The 17,577-nt window shown below is 40.6% G+C and overlaps 1 protein-coding gene across 1 annotated transcript in view; it reads right to left on the reverse strand.

Moving 5' to 3' along the window:
• Window positions 1-17,577, reverse strand: part of LOC112104456 (PDZ domain-containing protein GIPC2-like) — a 63,628-nt gene that overhangs the window by 18,827 nt on the left and 27,224 nt on the right. The window contains exon 2 of the mRNA XM_026655641.1: window positions 10,163-10,346. Within this exon, the coding sequence (XP_026511426.1) occupies window positions 10,163-10,346 (184 nt within the window). The remainder of the gene's footprint in view (window positions 1-10,162; window positions 10,347-17,577) is intronic.

The raw sequence follows: 17,577 nt of genomic DNA on the forward strand, positions 1-17,577 counted from the left end.
GCCAGTGGGAGCTGCGATTGGCCGAACCTGCAGACGCTGCAGGTAAACAAACCGTCCCGGCCGCCAGCAGATTTCCCTGACAGGCTGTGTGCAAAAGGTTGCCGAACCCTGATCTATAAACTGGTCTATTGCCAAATCTATCCTGGAAGGCCTTGGTGGTACCTGGGTATGCCAGGAACACAAGTCATATTGCCAGTTCAGATGGCGTTTCTTCTTTCCTTCTCCCTCTTGGCTATGCTTGCACCAGCTTCAGTTGATGGCTAGCTCCAAACCGCATGTCCAGGGTTTGTACCAGGCCTGGATAACGCTCTCTCTTTTTTGGGGGTAGGTTCTGTAGCACCGTCAGAGCTGGGCCACCCCAGTTGGCTGCTAGAAACACCCTTTTCTGTCCCTCTTCCCAGCCATTCATTTGAGCTATAATGCTGAATTCAGATAAGCCTACCACGGAGTTTGTCCCTCAAAGATAGTGGGCTTTTGCATCATTTTTGAGCTGGGACAGCCAGACCTCTCCCATCTGAGCCTCTGTAGGTTACAAATGGAGCAGAAAATGATTGTAAATGACTGGTCTTACTCAAGTCCTCTGGCTGGCTCAATTCATCATCCAGGGGGTTGTCTTCCACTGTGATCGGTGACTCTTTATTTCCTTCCAGAGCTGAATGTTCAGCTCCTTAAGTCTTTGCTGGGGGTTAGGTTGGCATAGCTACCGCACACAAAGGTGTGGATTTTTCATACCCCAAGTGCCTCAGCTGTATCAGACTACATTTTAAGTGTAGATCAGACCTTAGCTTACAGCTCCAAGTCTCTTCAATGAACAGACCCCAAAGCGCTCTCTCTAACTTTTTACAGGGTCACATTGTGCTCCCCAGGTACTGCTTGGCTTTCTTCATGTTTTGCCTCTAACTCCTTCTCTATTCTGGTCAGTTTCCCTGTGCTCTGCCTTCCCTCACCCCCACACATCTACCCAAAACAATATTTAGCAAAAAACCCCTGGATGGGTTCACATGCTCCTTTTGTCTTAGGTGGGGTCTTATCCTTACGGTTATGTTAATTGAAGGGTGAGTTCATTACTATCAATCTCAATGATGTTTTAACTCAACCCTTCATAAGGCTGCACTGAGCTTATAACAACATCCTTTCACTAAGGCTGTGCTGTGAGCACCATTGCTACTTGGGTCATAGTGTCAATTTAATTAGGTCTGAAACTAGATGAAGATTCTGTCTGGTTCTTCTGTGCCAAGCACCTGGATCAGTTTCAACCATGTAGGATGAGATTCTTGGGGTGAAATTCTGGTCCCACTGAAATCAACAGGAGTTTTGCCATTTACTTCAATGGGTCCAGGATTTCATACCTAGTGCTCATCTATCCCTGGGCCTCCTGGTTTAATTTTGGGTAAGACTTGAACTGCATTCTGGTAGTTATAGAAGAAAGCCTGAGACCTGTTAGACGTGGCATGTCTCAGCCTCACAGGGGCAGTGCCACTTAGGATAGAATTTTATCTGTAAGGTTGGCAGCATTGTTCTGATCTGTCAACCCATAAGCAGCTGAACTGGCCTTAATCTGTTGACTGATGTGGGTGTTGCAGAACTGATTGTACAAAAATGGACTCCCTATCTTCTTAATCTGGAAATACTCTCTCCACCAGTTCTTTCTTTTGTTTGGTGGAAGCTAGGGGAATATGCTGAAAAAGTATCCCAAAAGCTTAAAATTCAGAACTGCTAAACTGTGGCCCATTATCACTGTCTTGTTCTTCTTCTGTTTTATTCCTGATTCATGTGGAGTCTGTTTTAAGCTGTTAATTAAGAGTCACTTGCAGTCTGTCCATGTGCTATCAGCTGCAAGACTGGAGCAGCTGTGCCATGATTGTAGCAGACTAATGCTTTACAGACTGATACTGTTTCAGGTGTTACCTTAGCTTTGCTTTTTAATGTTTACATTATAAGAAAATGTACTTGACAAATCTTAACTCAGAGTTAATGAAGGTTCTTTGTTTGGAAATATCTATACATACACACAGACATATACACACACACACACACATATATATAAAATATGATACAGTGTATATATACACAGCATTAGTTCTGTATGTGTTAAATTAGTTCGTTACAGGTACAGTACTTAGTTCAATGCTGCACATATACTATATTTATGACAAAATAAAACAGAAAAACCACTGTTTATGGACTAGCTAGAAATCCAAGTTAGAAGACGATACAGTAGCTATCTAATCTCAAAATAAATACTGTATATTGAGAGTAGGTGGCAGTGTAGGCTTACACTAGCCTTTAGCTTCTGGAAACCTAAGTACAGCATTCAGGTCACAAGTAAAAATGGTACTCTGACCCTTAGTCCTCATTTATGCATACTACAAACTTTTCCACAACTCAATCTATTTAAGAAAGTCTCAGAAATGAATAGCAGGGGTTTTACAGGTCTGAACTGCATATAGAATTGTCACACTGAACCTTTCATGAACAACAAATCCACTCACTAACTTTATATTACACATTGTAAAATATTAAATGACTGTTTCAAATGAAATTGAACTATCCAGAACAAACAGTGAATTTTAATTTTTTAAATTACTGTAGAAATAATTTTACAAACATTCTGAATAAATGTTGATGTATCAGACTACACAATTTCCAGATAACACTTTGTGACATTACCTGATTAAAATATGACCATATCGATAATTATTGCAACCACTGTTATATATTTGCAGCAAATATTGTACAAAGGTTGTAGAGTAAGATGTCTATGAAAAGGTTATGATTTGCTCGTTATGATTATGCTATCTGTATGCATGTATCGTTTTTGTATTTACAGTTGTAAGTATTGGCTCTATACCTGGATTTCAAATGTTTGTTCCTGGGGTAACACCCACAAAGTAATCAGCCATGTAAGATATCTGCAAAAAGTTATAATTTGCCAGATGTGATAATCTTGTTTAAATGTTTGTATCACCTTTGTATTATGAGTTATAGATATGTATGTATGTCTGTATTTCAAACTTGTGCTATGCTTCTGGGTTACACCCCCAGACAGTTTGGCATTAACACTGCCTAGCCTGCTTGATGTCCCATTAAGGACCACTAGCTATACAACTGACCCATTGAGAGAAGGCAGATACACCTTATGACTCAGCAAGGCATGCAGGGACATGCCCATGGACAGAACTCTAAGGCTTCCAACCCATGTGCTGGGCAGCTTGTGTTTGAAACAAAGGAAGCACAGGCTGCATGGCAAAAGACTATAAAAAGTAGCTGCATCTTCTCCATTTGGTCTTCAATCCTGCTTCTTACCTCTGGAGGAACTTTGCTACAAACTGAAGCTCTGAACAATGGACTGAATGCCCCATCCAAGCTGTGGATGTACTCCAGAGACTTGACTTAGGCTTACAGCAGTGATGGAATAAACTGCTGGCTTGAGCCAAGAACTTTGCCATTACTGTATGTAACTGATTCCTTTAACCAATTTTAACTCTCACCTTTTTTTTTTTATAAACCTTTAGATTTTTGTTAATAAGAATTGGCTGTAGCATGTATTTAGGTAAGATCTGAAACATTCGTTAACCTGGGAGGTAATGTGTCCGATCCTTTGGGATTGGTAGAACCTTTCTTTTATATGATGAAATAAGGTTTACAAAATTTTTCATCATATTTGATGTGGGTACCTGGATGGAGGCGTGAGGCTGGATCACTTTAAGGGAACTGTGTTGTTTGGACTTCTGAGTAACCAGTAAGGTAATAAAGAAGCTGTTGTATGCTGGCTGGGTAAATCTAGATACTGGAATATCCACCAGCTTTATGGGGATTGTCTGCCCCATTCTTTGCAGTTCACCCTAGTTGAGTGACCATAGCTGGCCCCCACTAGGACCCCGGTCACACACTTAGTAATAAGAAATCCTTTCTTCAGTTATTAAAAATCTGTCTCTCTGTTTCAAGATAAATTATTTCAGCATATGTCTGAGCTAATAAAATATAATAAGATATAGTAAAAAAAGCATTGGTCTCTCTCTAGAAAGTAATCCAAAATGTATTTTACTCTTTACAGAATTTTTTTTAAAAAGTCTTGTATTACTTTAATAAGCTGCATTACTTTAATTCTTTCCATGGGGAGCTTTACACTGTCACTTTATGCCTGACTTTTCATCCATGCTATTATATGCCCATGCATAGGGAAACAACAACAACTTGGTTATCAATTTTAAGAAAAACAGCCTATTTGCATATTCTCTTGAAAACTGCTTCATAAAATTAGTGACCAGTGTTCCTAAAGAGATGCATTATTCACTTTAGCACTATTACTCATGTACTGTATTATATGAGGAATTAGAGTGGAAAAATACAACTTCTTACAACCCCCTTCTCCCCCCCCCCCAATTCTGTAATATAATTAAAATATAATTCCAAATGCAAAAGTAGAGTCATAGTACCCAGGAATTTAGTAGTCTAAAGCCTTTAAAATTGATCATTATCCTTCCAGAATTACCCCTCAAAAGAATTCCCTGTCCATGACATTTTCTTAATAATCTTGCTTTTAAAAAGATGAATCTTTAGTATTTTACATTCATTTTATTCAGATGGGTTCCAGCTGGTTGCTTTATTAGTCTATAGAGTCAGATTATGTGAGGAGAATTTCTACTTTTCAAATTTAAAATTCACTTTTCAAAACACTAATTTTACTTTAGCTCATTTTAATAAACTGATGCTGTACAGTCTCTATTACCCACATTTGTTTAACCCTCTGTATAGTTTTTGTACTCAGGGTGCAGTAACAAGGGGGAAGTTAAATTCTCTTTAACAAGAAACATTTCAAATTCTCATTCCTGATGAAGGATACACTTACATTAGCTCTACCACCAGTAGTATCTTTACTCATGATTTGACATATATGCTATTGTAGATTTGCAACAGGCACCCAACATTTTGACCAAACTGCCTGTTAAGTTATACTGGCCAGAACAGGACCTTTTTATTAATTCTATCACTATTCAAATTTTAAAAATTGTGCTATACTTACTCCAATTAGCTTCTGTTGATGCCAAAACATTTCATAGAGGGCTAGCTTGTCACTCAGATCACATGCCTACCCAAGGGAGAACAAGAACCCCTTTCTTACTCAGGCTACCCGTTTGTCTAGCTTACTGCTTCTCCTGAGCAGCACTCCTGGATGGGGAATGGGGGCACAGTGGTGGGAAAATGAGTAAACCTCTTGGGTGCATCATATCCCTACTCACTAGCCAGAATAACTGAGCCAGGGTGTGTGTGTTTGCAGGGGAAGAGGAGGTGCAGCTGGTAAATTATTATTCTTCCCTCATCCCCGGGGAGTAAGGAGTAAGCAGGCATGACACAGAGGTCTGACTCCCAGTCACCATGCCTTCTGCAGCTATTCTTGGAGTGATGCAGCTTAAACACTGCCCCTTGCTCAGGGATATGCCTAAAGTTCCAGGCTAACCCCACGTGGTAAGAACTCAGGCTATGTTGACACAATTTCTTCTACATATGGAGCTATATGTTTTTTGTTTTGTTTTTTTTAAAACAGTAACAAATGGGCTGTGGTGAATATAATTCCATTTGTGGTTTATATCTCCTCAAAATCCTCCATAAACCAATTTCCTAATACAATCATTCAAAGAAACACATTATCTATATAGGACACACAACATTTTTACGTATTGAGAGGAGGAGGGGAAAGTGTGCCCTCTCCAAGTAACAACATCTGCTAGTATCCCCATGTCTAGAGCATGAAGAAATATCCTGGAAGATTTTTCTCATCCCTATTGCACTAATTATTTTGAATATCAAATGATATCAAAATCAATTGTTTCCATGTTGCCATTTGCAACGTTCTATATTCTTAGCATCACTATTAAGTACATATGTGCAATATAAACAAATATATATTTGTTAAATATATATACACACCTATTTTTAGAGGCAACAGGTAACACCCACACCTCTCTTACCATGCTGTAGCACCAAGCATAAAAAACACACTTCCAGTTTCTTTCATTCTGTGTAATTACTGCAGTTATTCTGACACCAAGTGTCCACACTGGTGCATTACAGTCTTCCTAGATTGGTCACAGATTACAATGACTTGGAAAACAAATATTTCAACTTGCTGCTGAAATTGGAGGTAGTGGTGGACAACCCAGAGTTTGCATATGCCAATGCTTATCAATGATTTGTCAACATTTTATTTTGAATGATTTATGATTATGGAAAAATTTTGTATAGAAAAGGTTATGGGAAAATCTTGAATAAAATGATGGAAATAAAACTAGAAAATATTTTTTTTCTCTTTTGAAATGTTCAGCTACATGTATACTGTTTAATTTTCAATGGCTTGTTAAAAAAAATACACAGATGATTAGTGATATAAATAATTATCTCATAAAGAGTCACTGCTCCCTCCTGCATGGGCGGAGATGGGTTAATAGCCTCTGATGCATTGTCACATGCTTTCCTCACATCCCACAGATGCTTGCCATGGGGTGAAGGATGCACACAGAGAGGTAGCAGGGCACAGGCAGAGCAAGGTAAACAGGTACACTACAGAATCTCAGTCTCTGCCTCTATCTTTTCTGTAGAAAATATATACATTGCAGAACCCTACCCCTTTTAAATAGGCTCAAAGGCTGTTGTCAGTATGGAAACCATGACAGCACAGCTCAACCATATTGCATTGCCAAGGACCTGGAAAGGTAAGGGGGGGGTGGGGGGAGTCCTGACCCAGTGCAAGAGTCACAAAGTCTCTGTGTAGATACCATCAGTGTGTTCTGTAAAACAACCCCGCTACCCATTCTGCATGTAAGTGTGTGTGGGCGGAGGGGCAGGATGATGAGTTTGGGGGCAAGCACCTCATGACGTGATCCAGCCTACAGTGGTCTGCACTGCTGACCAACTTCAGAAAGCACTCACCCTTCCAGGTATAATGCTCAGAGGAGCTGAATGCAAGAAGCATTCATTCATTATGGTATAGAAGGGTACAGCTTGCTCAGGAAGGACACACGGGGAAAAATGGAGGAGGTGTTGCCCTATATATTATTAAAAAAAAAAAAAGTATATACTTGGACTGAGGTTGAGATGGAAATAGGAGACAGACTTGTTGAAAGTCTCTGCGTAAGGATAAAAGGGGTAAAAAACAAGGGTGATGTCATGGTAGGGGTCTATTACAGACCACCAAACCAGGAAGAAGTGGATGAGGCTTTTTTTAAAACAACTAACAAAATCATCCAAAGCACAGGACTTGGTGGTGTTGGGGGACTTCAACTATTCAGACATCTGTTGGGAAAACAACACAGCAGGGCACAGATTATCCAACAAGTTCTTGGAATTTATTGGAGACAATTTTTTATTTCAGAAGGTGGAGAAAGCTACTAGGGGAGATGCTGTTCTAGATCTGATTCTGACAATAGGGAGGAACTGGTTAAGAATTTGAAAGTGGAAGGCAGCTTGGGTGAAACTGATCATGAAATGGTAGAGTTCATGATTCTAAGGAATGGTAGGAGGGAGAACAGAGAAATAAAGAATGAATTTCAAGAAGGTAGACTTTAGCACACTCGTGGAGTTGGTAGGTAAGATCCCCTGGGAAGCAAGTCTAAGAGGAAAAACAATTGAAGACAGTTGGCAGTTTTTCAAAGAGATATTATTAAGGGCAAAGAGCAAACTATCCCACTGTGTAGGAAAGAAATGAAGTATGGGAAGAGACCACCCCGGCTTAACCAGGAGATCTTCAATGATCTAAAAATTAAAAAAAAAGTCCTACAAAAGTGGAAACTAGGTCAAATTACAAAGGATGAATATAAACACCACAAGTACGTAGGGGAAAAATTAGAATGGCGAAGGCACAAAACGAGATCAAACTAACTAGAGACATAAAAGATAACAAGAAAATATTCTACAAATACATTAAAAGCAAAAGGAAGACCAAGGACAGGGTAGGCCCATTACTCAATGAGGGGAAAAAACAATAACAGAATATGTGGAAATGGCAGAGGTGTTTAATGACTTCTTTGTTTCAGTTTTCACCAAGAAGGTTGGTGGTGATTGGACCTGGGTGGTGATTGGACCCCGCACTCCGAACCCCCTTCCAGACCCCAACCCCCTGCCCCAATCCAGAGTCCCTTCCCACACTCAAACTCCCTCCCAGATCCTGCACCCTACACCTCTCCAACACCCCAACACCCTGCCCCAGCCCTGAGCCCCCCCCCCAGCACTCCAAACCCCTCATCCAAGGCCCCACCCCAGAGCCCATACCCCCAGCCGGAGTCCACACCCCCTCCTGCACTCCGAAAGCCTTGGCTCCAGGCCAGAGCCCCCTCCTGCACCTCAAATCCTTCATCCCCAGCTCCACCCCAGAGCCTGCATCCTCAGCCGGAGTCCTCACCCCCTCAGTACCCCAACCCCCTGCCCCAGCCCGGAGCCCTTTCCTGCACCCTGAACCTCTCATTTCTGGAGCCCGTACCCCCAGCCCATATTCCGTCCGCCCCCCCCCCCCCACACCAACCCCCCGCCCCCCCCTGATTCCTCTCCTGCACCCCAAGCCCCTCATCCCTGGCCCCACCACAAAGCCCGCAGCCCAAGCTGGGGTCTTCACACACACCCCGCACCTCAACCTCCTGCCTGGTGAAAGTGAGTGAGGGTGAGGGAGAGTGAGCAACGGGAGGGGGGGATGGAGTGAGCAGGGGCGTGACCTTGGGGACAGGGATATTTGGTTTTGTGTGATTAGAAAGTTGGCAACCCTACTAGGGAGGCTGTGGAATCTCCATCATTGGAGATTTTTAAGAGCAGGTTAGACAGACACCTGTCAGGGATGGTCTAGATCAGGGGTAAGCAACCTAATGCACGCGTGCCGAAGGCAGCACACGAGCTGATTTTTAGTGGCACTCACACTGCCCGGGTCCTGGCCACTGGTCCGGGGGGCTCTGCATTTTAATTTAAATTTAAGTTTCTTAAACATTTTAAAAACCGTATTTACCTTACATACAACAATAGTTTAGTTATATATTACAGACTTATAGAAAGAGACCTTCTAAAAAAACGTTAAAATGTATTACTGGCACACGAAACCTTAAATTGGAGTGAATAAATGAAGACTCGGCACACCACTTCTGAAAGGTTGCTGACCCCTGGTCTAGATAATACTTACTCCTGCCATGAGTCCAGGGGACTGGACTAGATGACCTCTCAAGGTCCCTTCCAGTCCTAAGAGTCTATGACTTCCATTTTCAGAAAGATTAAGAAAGCAATCTACATTTAATAAAAATAGCCTCAAAGACCCACACATTGACTTGATTAAGTTTAGGGTCACTCTGGGGCACAAGAGAAAGTCACTCGCTACATGTACACAGAGCACTAGACTACAGCTGCGTCTTGTTCAAACCCATTACTGTACATGAAACATAGAAAAGATTTGGTTTTTTATTCATTTTTACCCCAAAAATCCTGGGTTTTACAAAAACTATTATTTTACAAAAACAATTTTCACCTGAATTTTAGACCACCCAAATATGTGAAAATACTGGTTATGTTAAGAAAATCCAATACATTAGGTAGATGTGTTTATGTTAATAATAAATTGGCATAAGTGTAAATACGAGGCTGTCAATTCAAGTTAGGCAATGCAGAGGAAGATATGCACACGCATACGTGTGTGCATGTGTTAAGGTACAGTTCATTAAATAAACCACAGCATTAAACTGCCTTTACTTTCAATACTCTTACTTTTCTTTATTTGTTACATATTTTTCTGTTCTCCCTTCCCTCAGTAGTAACCCTGATATTTACCTAGAAAACTGTCGTCAAGTCAATTTTATGCACTGATTGTAATAAACACTGATAAATTCCAAGGAAATTTGCAAGAAAATAAAAACTGAACATGAATATAGCTCACAAGTCAAATGAAACTGAACTACAGTTATAGTGAAACTTGAGCAAAAGACCATAGGTAGCGTCTTAACATCTTAAAGTACTCTCAAGGTTTCCAGTTCAACTTTGTTTTCCTATAGTTTAAAAACAAAACACTTCAATTCCTCTAGGCAACTAGGTTACCTAGGATAAATTTCACTGTGTTTGAAAAACAAACAAAACAATGCAGGCATGGTATTTCAATTTCCAGTTACAAGGGGTGGACAGTATGCATGTCACTCACCAAATGCTTTCATAGGCTCGATCAATGTTAGTTTAAATGTCTGACCCTTCTCCAGTCCTTTTAAAAGGTTGGCAACTTCATAATGACGATAACCCACCAAATTTTTTCCATTTATAGATTCTATATGATCACCCACGCATATCGCTTTGATTTGGTCGACAAGGCTGTCTTCTTTAATACGCTGTCAGATAAAAAAGCATTTATATTAGTTAGAAACAAAATTGTGAAAAAATAAACAGGTGGCACCTAATTCACTGCCGCTACAGATGAGTGAAACTCTAATGATATCAATGTAGTTGCACCTATTATTCCAACAGTGAATTCAGAACAAGAGGTTCTCATGTACCATGCCTTGACAAGCATTCAAAAATATTTAATATGCATTTAATATAAAAATCGCATTTAGATGTGGCACAAAATGCATTTTGAAATCTGCTTTAGAAATTAAGCTGAACTTTAAGTAGATGTTGGATTATTAAAAGGTTTTGTACTATAAACAATATGTTTAAAATTGCCACACATCTCAGAACACCATATGTTCCCACACTTCCCGTGCACCTCAGACACACGTTACAGTATTTCCACTGAGATAACAATGAAGTTATGAAATCAATGTTCTTAATGGACATCTCACGGAAAACAAATCTAAAATTTATAAAATGTCTTTTATAACAGAAGTTAGTATTTTTTTTAATCTTATGGTGAATGAATTATAGAAAATAGAAAATCCCAAAGCATGTAAAGATGTCTAGCATTTGCATTATCAGAGCATTTCAGGGGCAGAATTTATAAATTTAGGACTTATAATTCAAATTTCAATTTTTATATGAATTAAAAGTATGTTGTAGTATTAGTTTTTCTATGCATGAATCCCATCTTTCATTCCCTTATTTTGGTGGAGAAATTATAACATAATAATACAACTTATTATCCTGAGTAGTTCGGGTGAGATAGGAATTTTATTCCAATCCTCTCCTGAAATACATACTACACCTCTACCCTGATATAACGCGACACGATATAACATGAATTCGGCTATAACGCGGTAAAGCAGCTCTCCGGGGGGCGCGGGGCTGCGCACTTGGGCGGATCAAAGCACGTTCAATATAACGCGGTTTCACCTATAACGCAGTAAGATTTTTTGGCTCCCAAGGACAGCGTTATATCGGGGTAGAGGTGTATTTCAGTGAGAACTGAGTTTATTTTCAATAAATCCATTCATCCAGCTTACAAGATGACATAGGAAATAAAATATTGTCTACTATTTTAACACCTACCCTAGCAGCCAGTGGTGCCAATGGGGGGCAATTTTCCTCCCCCAAGGTTTTCATGGAACTTATAAGCAGTGGTCCCATACTAAATCAGTATGGCTGCTGTCGGAGCAGTCCAGAGGAGGTATAGGTCAGTGGTTCGAGCATTGGCCTGCTAAACCCACGGTTGTGAGCTCAATCCTTGAGGGGGCCATTTAGTGATCTGGGGCAAAAATCTGTCTGGGGATTGGACTAGATGACCTCCTGAGGTCCCTTCCAACCCTGATATTCTAATCACTTGGGCTATGTGTTTGAAATGCCATTGAAATTTGACCCAGACGCTTGACCATACAGATGGAGTGTCAGCTGGGACAAATTTCAACAAGTAGCATTGTGACCTGGTGCACGGGGTTGCAACATGACTCAAATTTGGCTCAGCTGCCCCTCCATCCAGACAAAAGGGCGACTGGGCCAAAAGGTGTTGAGACCTGGTGCATGTGGAGTCTGCCCCAGTACAGGAGGATCTGCCGAGAACTCAACTCATGCGTTGTGTGGGTGCAGAGGGGAGACTCCTCAGCCGAGGTGGACTCAGGGTCCCTGCTAGGGTGGGAAGGAAGGGGGATAAACAGGAATGGGGTTCCTGCCAGGGAGGACAGGGACTGAAATTTCCCCCCCCACAAAAATATCTGAACTGGAGCAACTGCTAGGAGCATAACTGTCTCAAAAGCCTGCTTCCAGTTTGTGTGTGCCTGTGTCTGAGCAAGACAGTGGGAAGCCTGGTAGTATATGGTGTTCTGTAAGACATGTGGCAATTTTAAACTTCCTACAGAGTTTAACTCTTATAGCACAAATCATTTTTAAATCTAGATTAAAGCCAAATAGAAGACTTGGTTGGGGGGAATAGAGGATGGTGTGTTTTACACATAAGGAATCGGGCCCAAAATGCTGCAACACACATGCCTGTTATAAAGTGCAAGGTGTATCTAGCAAACAGCAGTGAAATCTCATTAAATTCAATCCCCACTTAGTTTCTTTACTTAAGCAGGTGTTCTTATTATCAGGGTCCAAATTAAGTGGTGTTGACTGGAAACATGTATGTGGTACTTCAAACTAACTTTTGTATTCCAGGCTAATTATAACAACTTTCTGGTGGACTGTCAAAAGAAAGCAGGGCTATGCTAGACACTGCCACTGAGATCCAATGCTTAATTTTCAAATGGTTTACTGTCCATTTTAAAGGGTAAGTCATGCATTTTCAATGCAGTACACAGGGAATTAATTACACTGTTCCAGTTTATGATAATCAGTTTTGCACACCTATAACTTCACACATCATACTATAACAACGTGCTCCTTAGCATCTACAAAAAGTCCTCTTCCCCAAGTGATAACTCATGGACGATTAGTTTCACTCCAGAATATATCTTCCCATTTAGCTATAAATCCCTTAAAAATAGGACTTTATAATAGAATTGGTGACAGATTGCTGAATACAGCTTTGCAAAAGTGACATGATAATACTGAATTTAAATGAATGCTTTTCTTATAAAGCAGAACATTCGATCTTAAAACAAAAGAACCACTGTTTTCAACTTCACCCATAAAATCTGACCATGCTATCAACTACTTTAGAAACTTACCCTTTTAGACACAGAGCAGTCAGTAGTTACATGCAGGAAGTGATTATAACTATCAACAGATTACCTAGTACAACAGAGCTCATTAATTTCTAATGGAATATTAAATCAGTTCAAATGAAAGGAAAAGCTCTAATGACAAAAGTTATTCCCCTAAATACAGCTCTTTATTCAACTATGTCTCCACTTTGTAATGAAACTGTCACTAAAGCTTTCTATCTGACTGGGAACAAAGTGTACTGAGATATAGCTTTTGCCTTTTGGAGATTTGTCTCTCCACCTATCCACTTTCTCCATTATTTAATGCACTCATTGACGAAATCATTAATCTTCTGCTTACATGGCTGACTCCATTTTAAAAATTTCTCAGGGATTGTTACTATTGTACTGATTAGATGACATGGTATTAAAAACACTGGCAACCACAGAAGTTTTATCTACACTAGGGGCCCCACTGTTGTTGCCACAGGTGGAGCTGAACAGGTGCTAGCAACAGTGGAAAATATTTGTCAAAAATCCCAAGGACAGAGACAGTCTAAAAGAAAGATCAGATACAGCTGAGGCCCAGAATAGTTTTATTACTATTTTCAAATAAGTTAAATGTTTTTATTATTTATTTTGTTTATGTTTGTGGGGTTCACAGTGGAGAGGATGTTTAGAAAATATTTAGATGAGAGGTGGGGATGGGTGCATAGGAGATTGAGAGGGCATTCCATACGCATGGGGTAACAAGGTAAAACTTGATGATAAAAGTGACAGAAGGACCTGTGAAAGAACAAAGGGCGAGACTATACAAAATGAGATTAGTTATCTAGGCTGGAGTGGGGTTTTGAAGGTGATGTTACATTTAAGCATGAGGTAGTGGGTGAGTGGGAGCCAGTCTGACAACTCTGGTCTTAATATTTATGAATCTATTCATTCTGTTTACGTCCCAGTTCCTCCAGTGTGACAGTTCCAGACAGTGAATGTATCTGAATGTACAGGCCAGATGTTGAGCATCCTATTTTAGAGAAAGCTTCCTTTATTTCTACCACTAAGTTTATCCCTAATCTAAGTGGCTTTCAGATTACTTCTCCCTTCCCCTTGGGCTTTCTGTCCCTGTCTTATTGTGCCAACCAATCTTAATAAATAAAAATAACTAGGGCTGTCGATTAATCGCAGTTAACTCACGCGATTAACTCAAAAAAATTAATCGCCATTAATCGAAGTTTTAATTGCACTGTTAAACAGAATACCAATTGAAATGTATTAAATATTTTGGATGTTCTTCTACATTTTCATATATACTGTATTCTGTGTTGTAACTGAAATCAAAGTGTATATTTTTATTACAAATATTTGCACTGTAAAAATGATAAACAAATAGTATTTTTCAATTCACCTCATACAAGTACTGTAGTGCAATCTCTTTGTCGTGAAAGTGCAACTTACAGATGTAGATTTGTTTTTGTTACATAACTGCACTCCAAAACAAAACAAATGTAAAACTTCAGAGCCTACAAGTCCACTCAGTCGTACTTCTTGTTAAGCCAATTGTCAAGACAAACAAGCTTATTTACATTTACAGCAGATAATGCTGCCCTCTTCTTATTTACAATGTCACCAGAAAGTGAGAACAGGAATTTGCATGGCACTTTTATACTTGGCATTGCAAGATATTTACGTGCCAGATATGCTAAACATTTGTATGCCCCTTCATGCTTTGGCCACCATTCCAGAGGACATGCGTCCATGCTGATGCTCGTTAAAAAATAATGTATTAATTAAATTTGTGACTGAACAACTTGGGGGAGAATTGTATGTCCCCTGTTCTGTTTTATTTCAAGTTATTGCAGTCTCGGATGATGACCCAGCACATGTTCATTTTAAGAACATTTTCACTGCAGATTTCACAAAACGCAAAGAAAGTACCAATGTGAGATTTCTAAGGATAGATACAACACTCGACCCCAGGTTTAAGAATCTGAAGTGCCTTCCAAAATCTGAGAGGGATGAGGTGTGGAGCGTGCTTTCAGAAGTCTTAAAAGAGCAACACTCCGATGCAAAAACTACAGAAGCCGAACCACCAAAAAAGAAAATCAAGCTTTTGCTGGTGGCATCTGACTCAGATAATGAAAATGAACACAAGTCGGTCTGCACTGCTTTGGATTGTTATTGAGCAGAGCACATCATCAGCATGGACGCATGTCCCCTGGTGGGTGAATCATGAAGGGACATATGAATCTTTAGCCGGCTACAATAGTGCCATGAGAACGCTTGTTCTCACTTTCAGATGACATTGTAAACAAGAAGCAGGCAAGCATTATCTCCTGCAATTGTAAACAAATTTGTTTGTCTGAGCAATTGGCTGAACAAGAAGTAGGACTGAGTGGACTTCCAGGCTCTGAAATTTTACAAAAACAATTAGGGGTATGGAACGGCTTCCATATGAGGAGAGAATAATAAAACTAGGACTTTTCAGCTTGGAAAAGAGATGACTAAGGGGGGAATATGATAGAGGTCTATAAAATCATGACTGGTGTAGAGAAAGTAAATAAGGAAGTGTTATTTACTCCTTCTAATAACACAAGAGCTAGGGGTCACCAAATGAAATTAATAGGCAGCAGATTTAAAAAACAAACAAAAGGAAGTATTTCTTCACACAACGTACAGTCAACCTGTGGAACTCTTTGCTAGAGGCAGTTGTGAAGGCCAAGACTATAACAGGGTTCAAAAAAGAACTAGATAAATTCATGGAGGATAGGTCCATCAATGGCTATGAGCCAGGATGGACAGGGATGGTGTCCCTAGCCTCTGTTTGGCAAAAGCTGGGAATAGAAGACAGGGAATGGATCACTTGATGATTACCTGTTCTGTTCATTCCCTCTAGGGCACCTGGCATTGGCCACTGTTGGAAGACAGGATATTGGGCTAGATGGACCTTTGGTCTGTCCCAGTATGGCTATTCTTATGTTCATAATTCTACATTTGTAAATTCAACTTTCATGATAAAGAGATTACACTACAGCACTTGTATTAGGTGAATTGAAAAATACTATTTCTTTTGTTTTTTTACAGTGCAAATACTTGTAATCAAAAATAAATATAAAGAGAGCACTGTACACTTTGTATTCTGTGTTGTAATTTAAATTAATTGCGATGAATTTTTTTAATCACTTGACAGCCCTAAAAATAACTTTTCAGAAGTGTATTGAACCCAGGACAGAGTTTCCTTGGGTTTAATATAGTGTTGCAAGCACTGTTCATATTCTTCCAATACCAGAGGATCCTCTCCTCCTAAAACCAGGTCCCAGAGTAGGCCAATATGCAACAGTTTGGTGAGACTGCACTTTTCTATGGTGACTGCTATCTTTAGTTCCAGAATATAAACTGTAATTTTGTTTAAATAAGTATCTAGCTGTCAAAGCTGCAAAGAAAGCCTTCCAAATGTGAGATAAAGGAAAATAATGCAGTAGTGTCTGCCTGAGTCTGCAGACAGCCTGAAACAATAGCTGTGTCAAATGAAAATTGCTACCATTCAGCTCAATAGGGTGTTAAACTCTGAAGTATAATCAGCTTTTGACATTTTAAATGTCAGCATTGTTAGCCATTTTGGTGCTTTTCAAAGAACAAGAGAAAGCTGAGGTGTAAGGTGTAGTCTACATGCAGTTTTTGTTCCAGTATAACTATGTCAGTCAGGGATGTGATTTTGACTGATATATTTATACCTGTACAATCCCTAGCATACAGAAATAAGCTATACTGAGGTCTGGTCTACATTCTAGACCTATATTGATACAACTACATCACTCAGGGCTGTGAAAAATTCGCACCACTGAGCAACATAGTTCTACCCATTTAACACCACCATTCCATCCCCCCATGTAGACAGCGCAATGTCAACAGGAGAGCTTCTCCCACTGACATAGCTACCACTTCTCAGGGATGTGGATTAACTACACTGACAGGAGAACTCTCTCCTGTCGGTGTAGAGCAGGGGTTGGCAACGTTTGGCACGCGGCTCGCCAGGGTAAGCACCCTGGCGGGCCGGGCCAGTTTTATTTACCTGCTGACGCAGCAGGTTCGGCCGATCGCGGCCCCCCACTGGCCGCGGTTCGCCGTCCCGGGCCAATGGGGGCGGCGGGAAGCGGCGCGGGCGAGCGATGTGCTGGCCGCGGCTTCTCGCCGCCCCCATTGGCCCGGGACGGCGAACCACGGCCAGTGGGGGCCGCGATCGGCTGAACCTGCCGCATCAGCAGGTAAATAAAACTGTCCCAGCCCGCCAGGGTGCTTACCCTGGCGAGTCGCGTGCCAAACGTTGCCGACCCCTGGTGTAGAGCATCTTCATTAAAGCACTACAGCAGTGCAGCTGCGCCGATGCAGTGTTTTAAGTATAGACGCAGCCTGATATAAGCACAGTCATACCAGTATAACTGCACCCAACTAAAGGGGGTTGTGCTGCTTTAACTATACTGGTACAGTTAAAGTGGTACAGCTTTTGCGTGTAGACAAGGTGTTGGTGTCTTATGAAGATCTACACAATCTACTG

Source organism: Terrapene carolina, unplaced genomic scaffold, assembly GCF_002925995.2.
Source record: "Terrapene carolina triunguis isolate 2854851 unplaced genomic scaffold, T_m_triunguis-2.0 Scaffold210, whole genome shotgun sequence".
NCBI lineage: Eukaryota > Metazoa > Chordata > Testudines > Emydidae > Terrapene > Terrapene triunguis.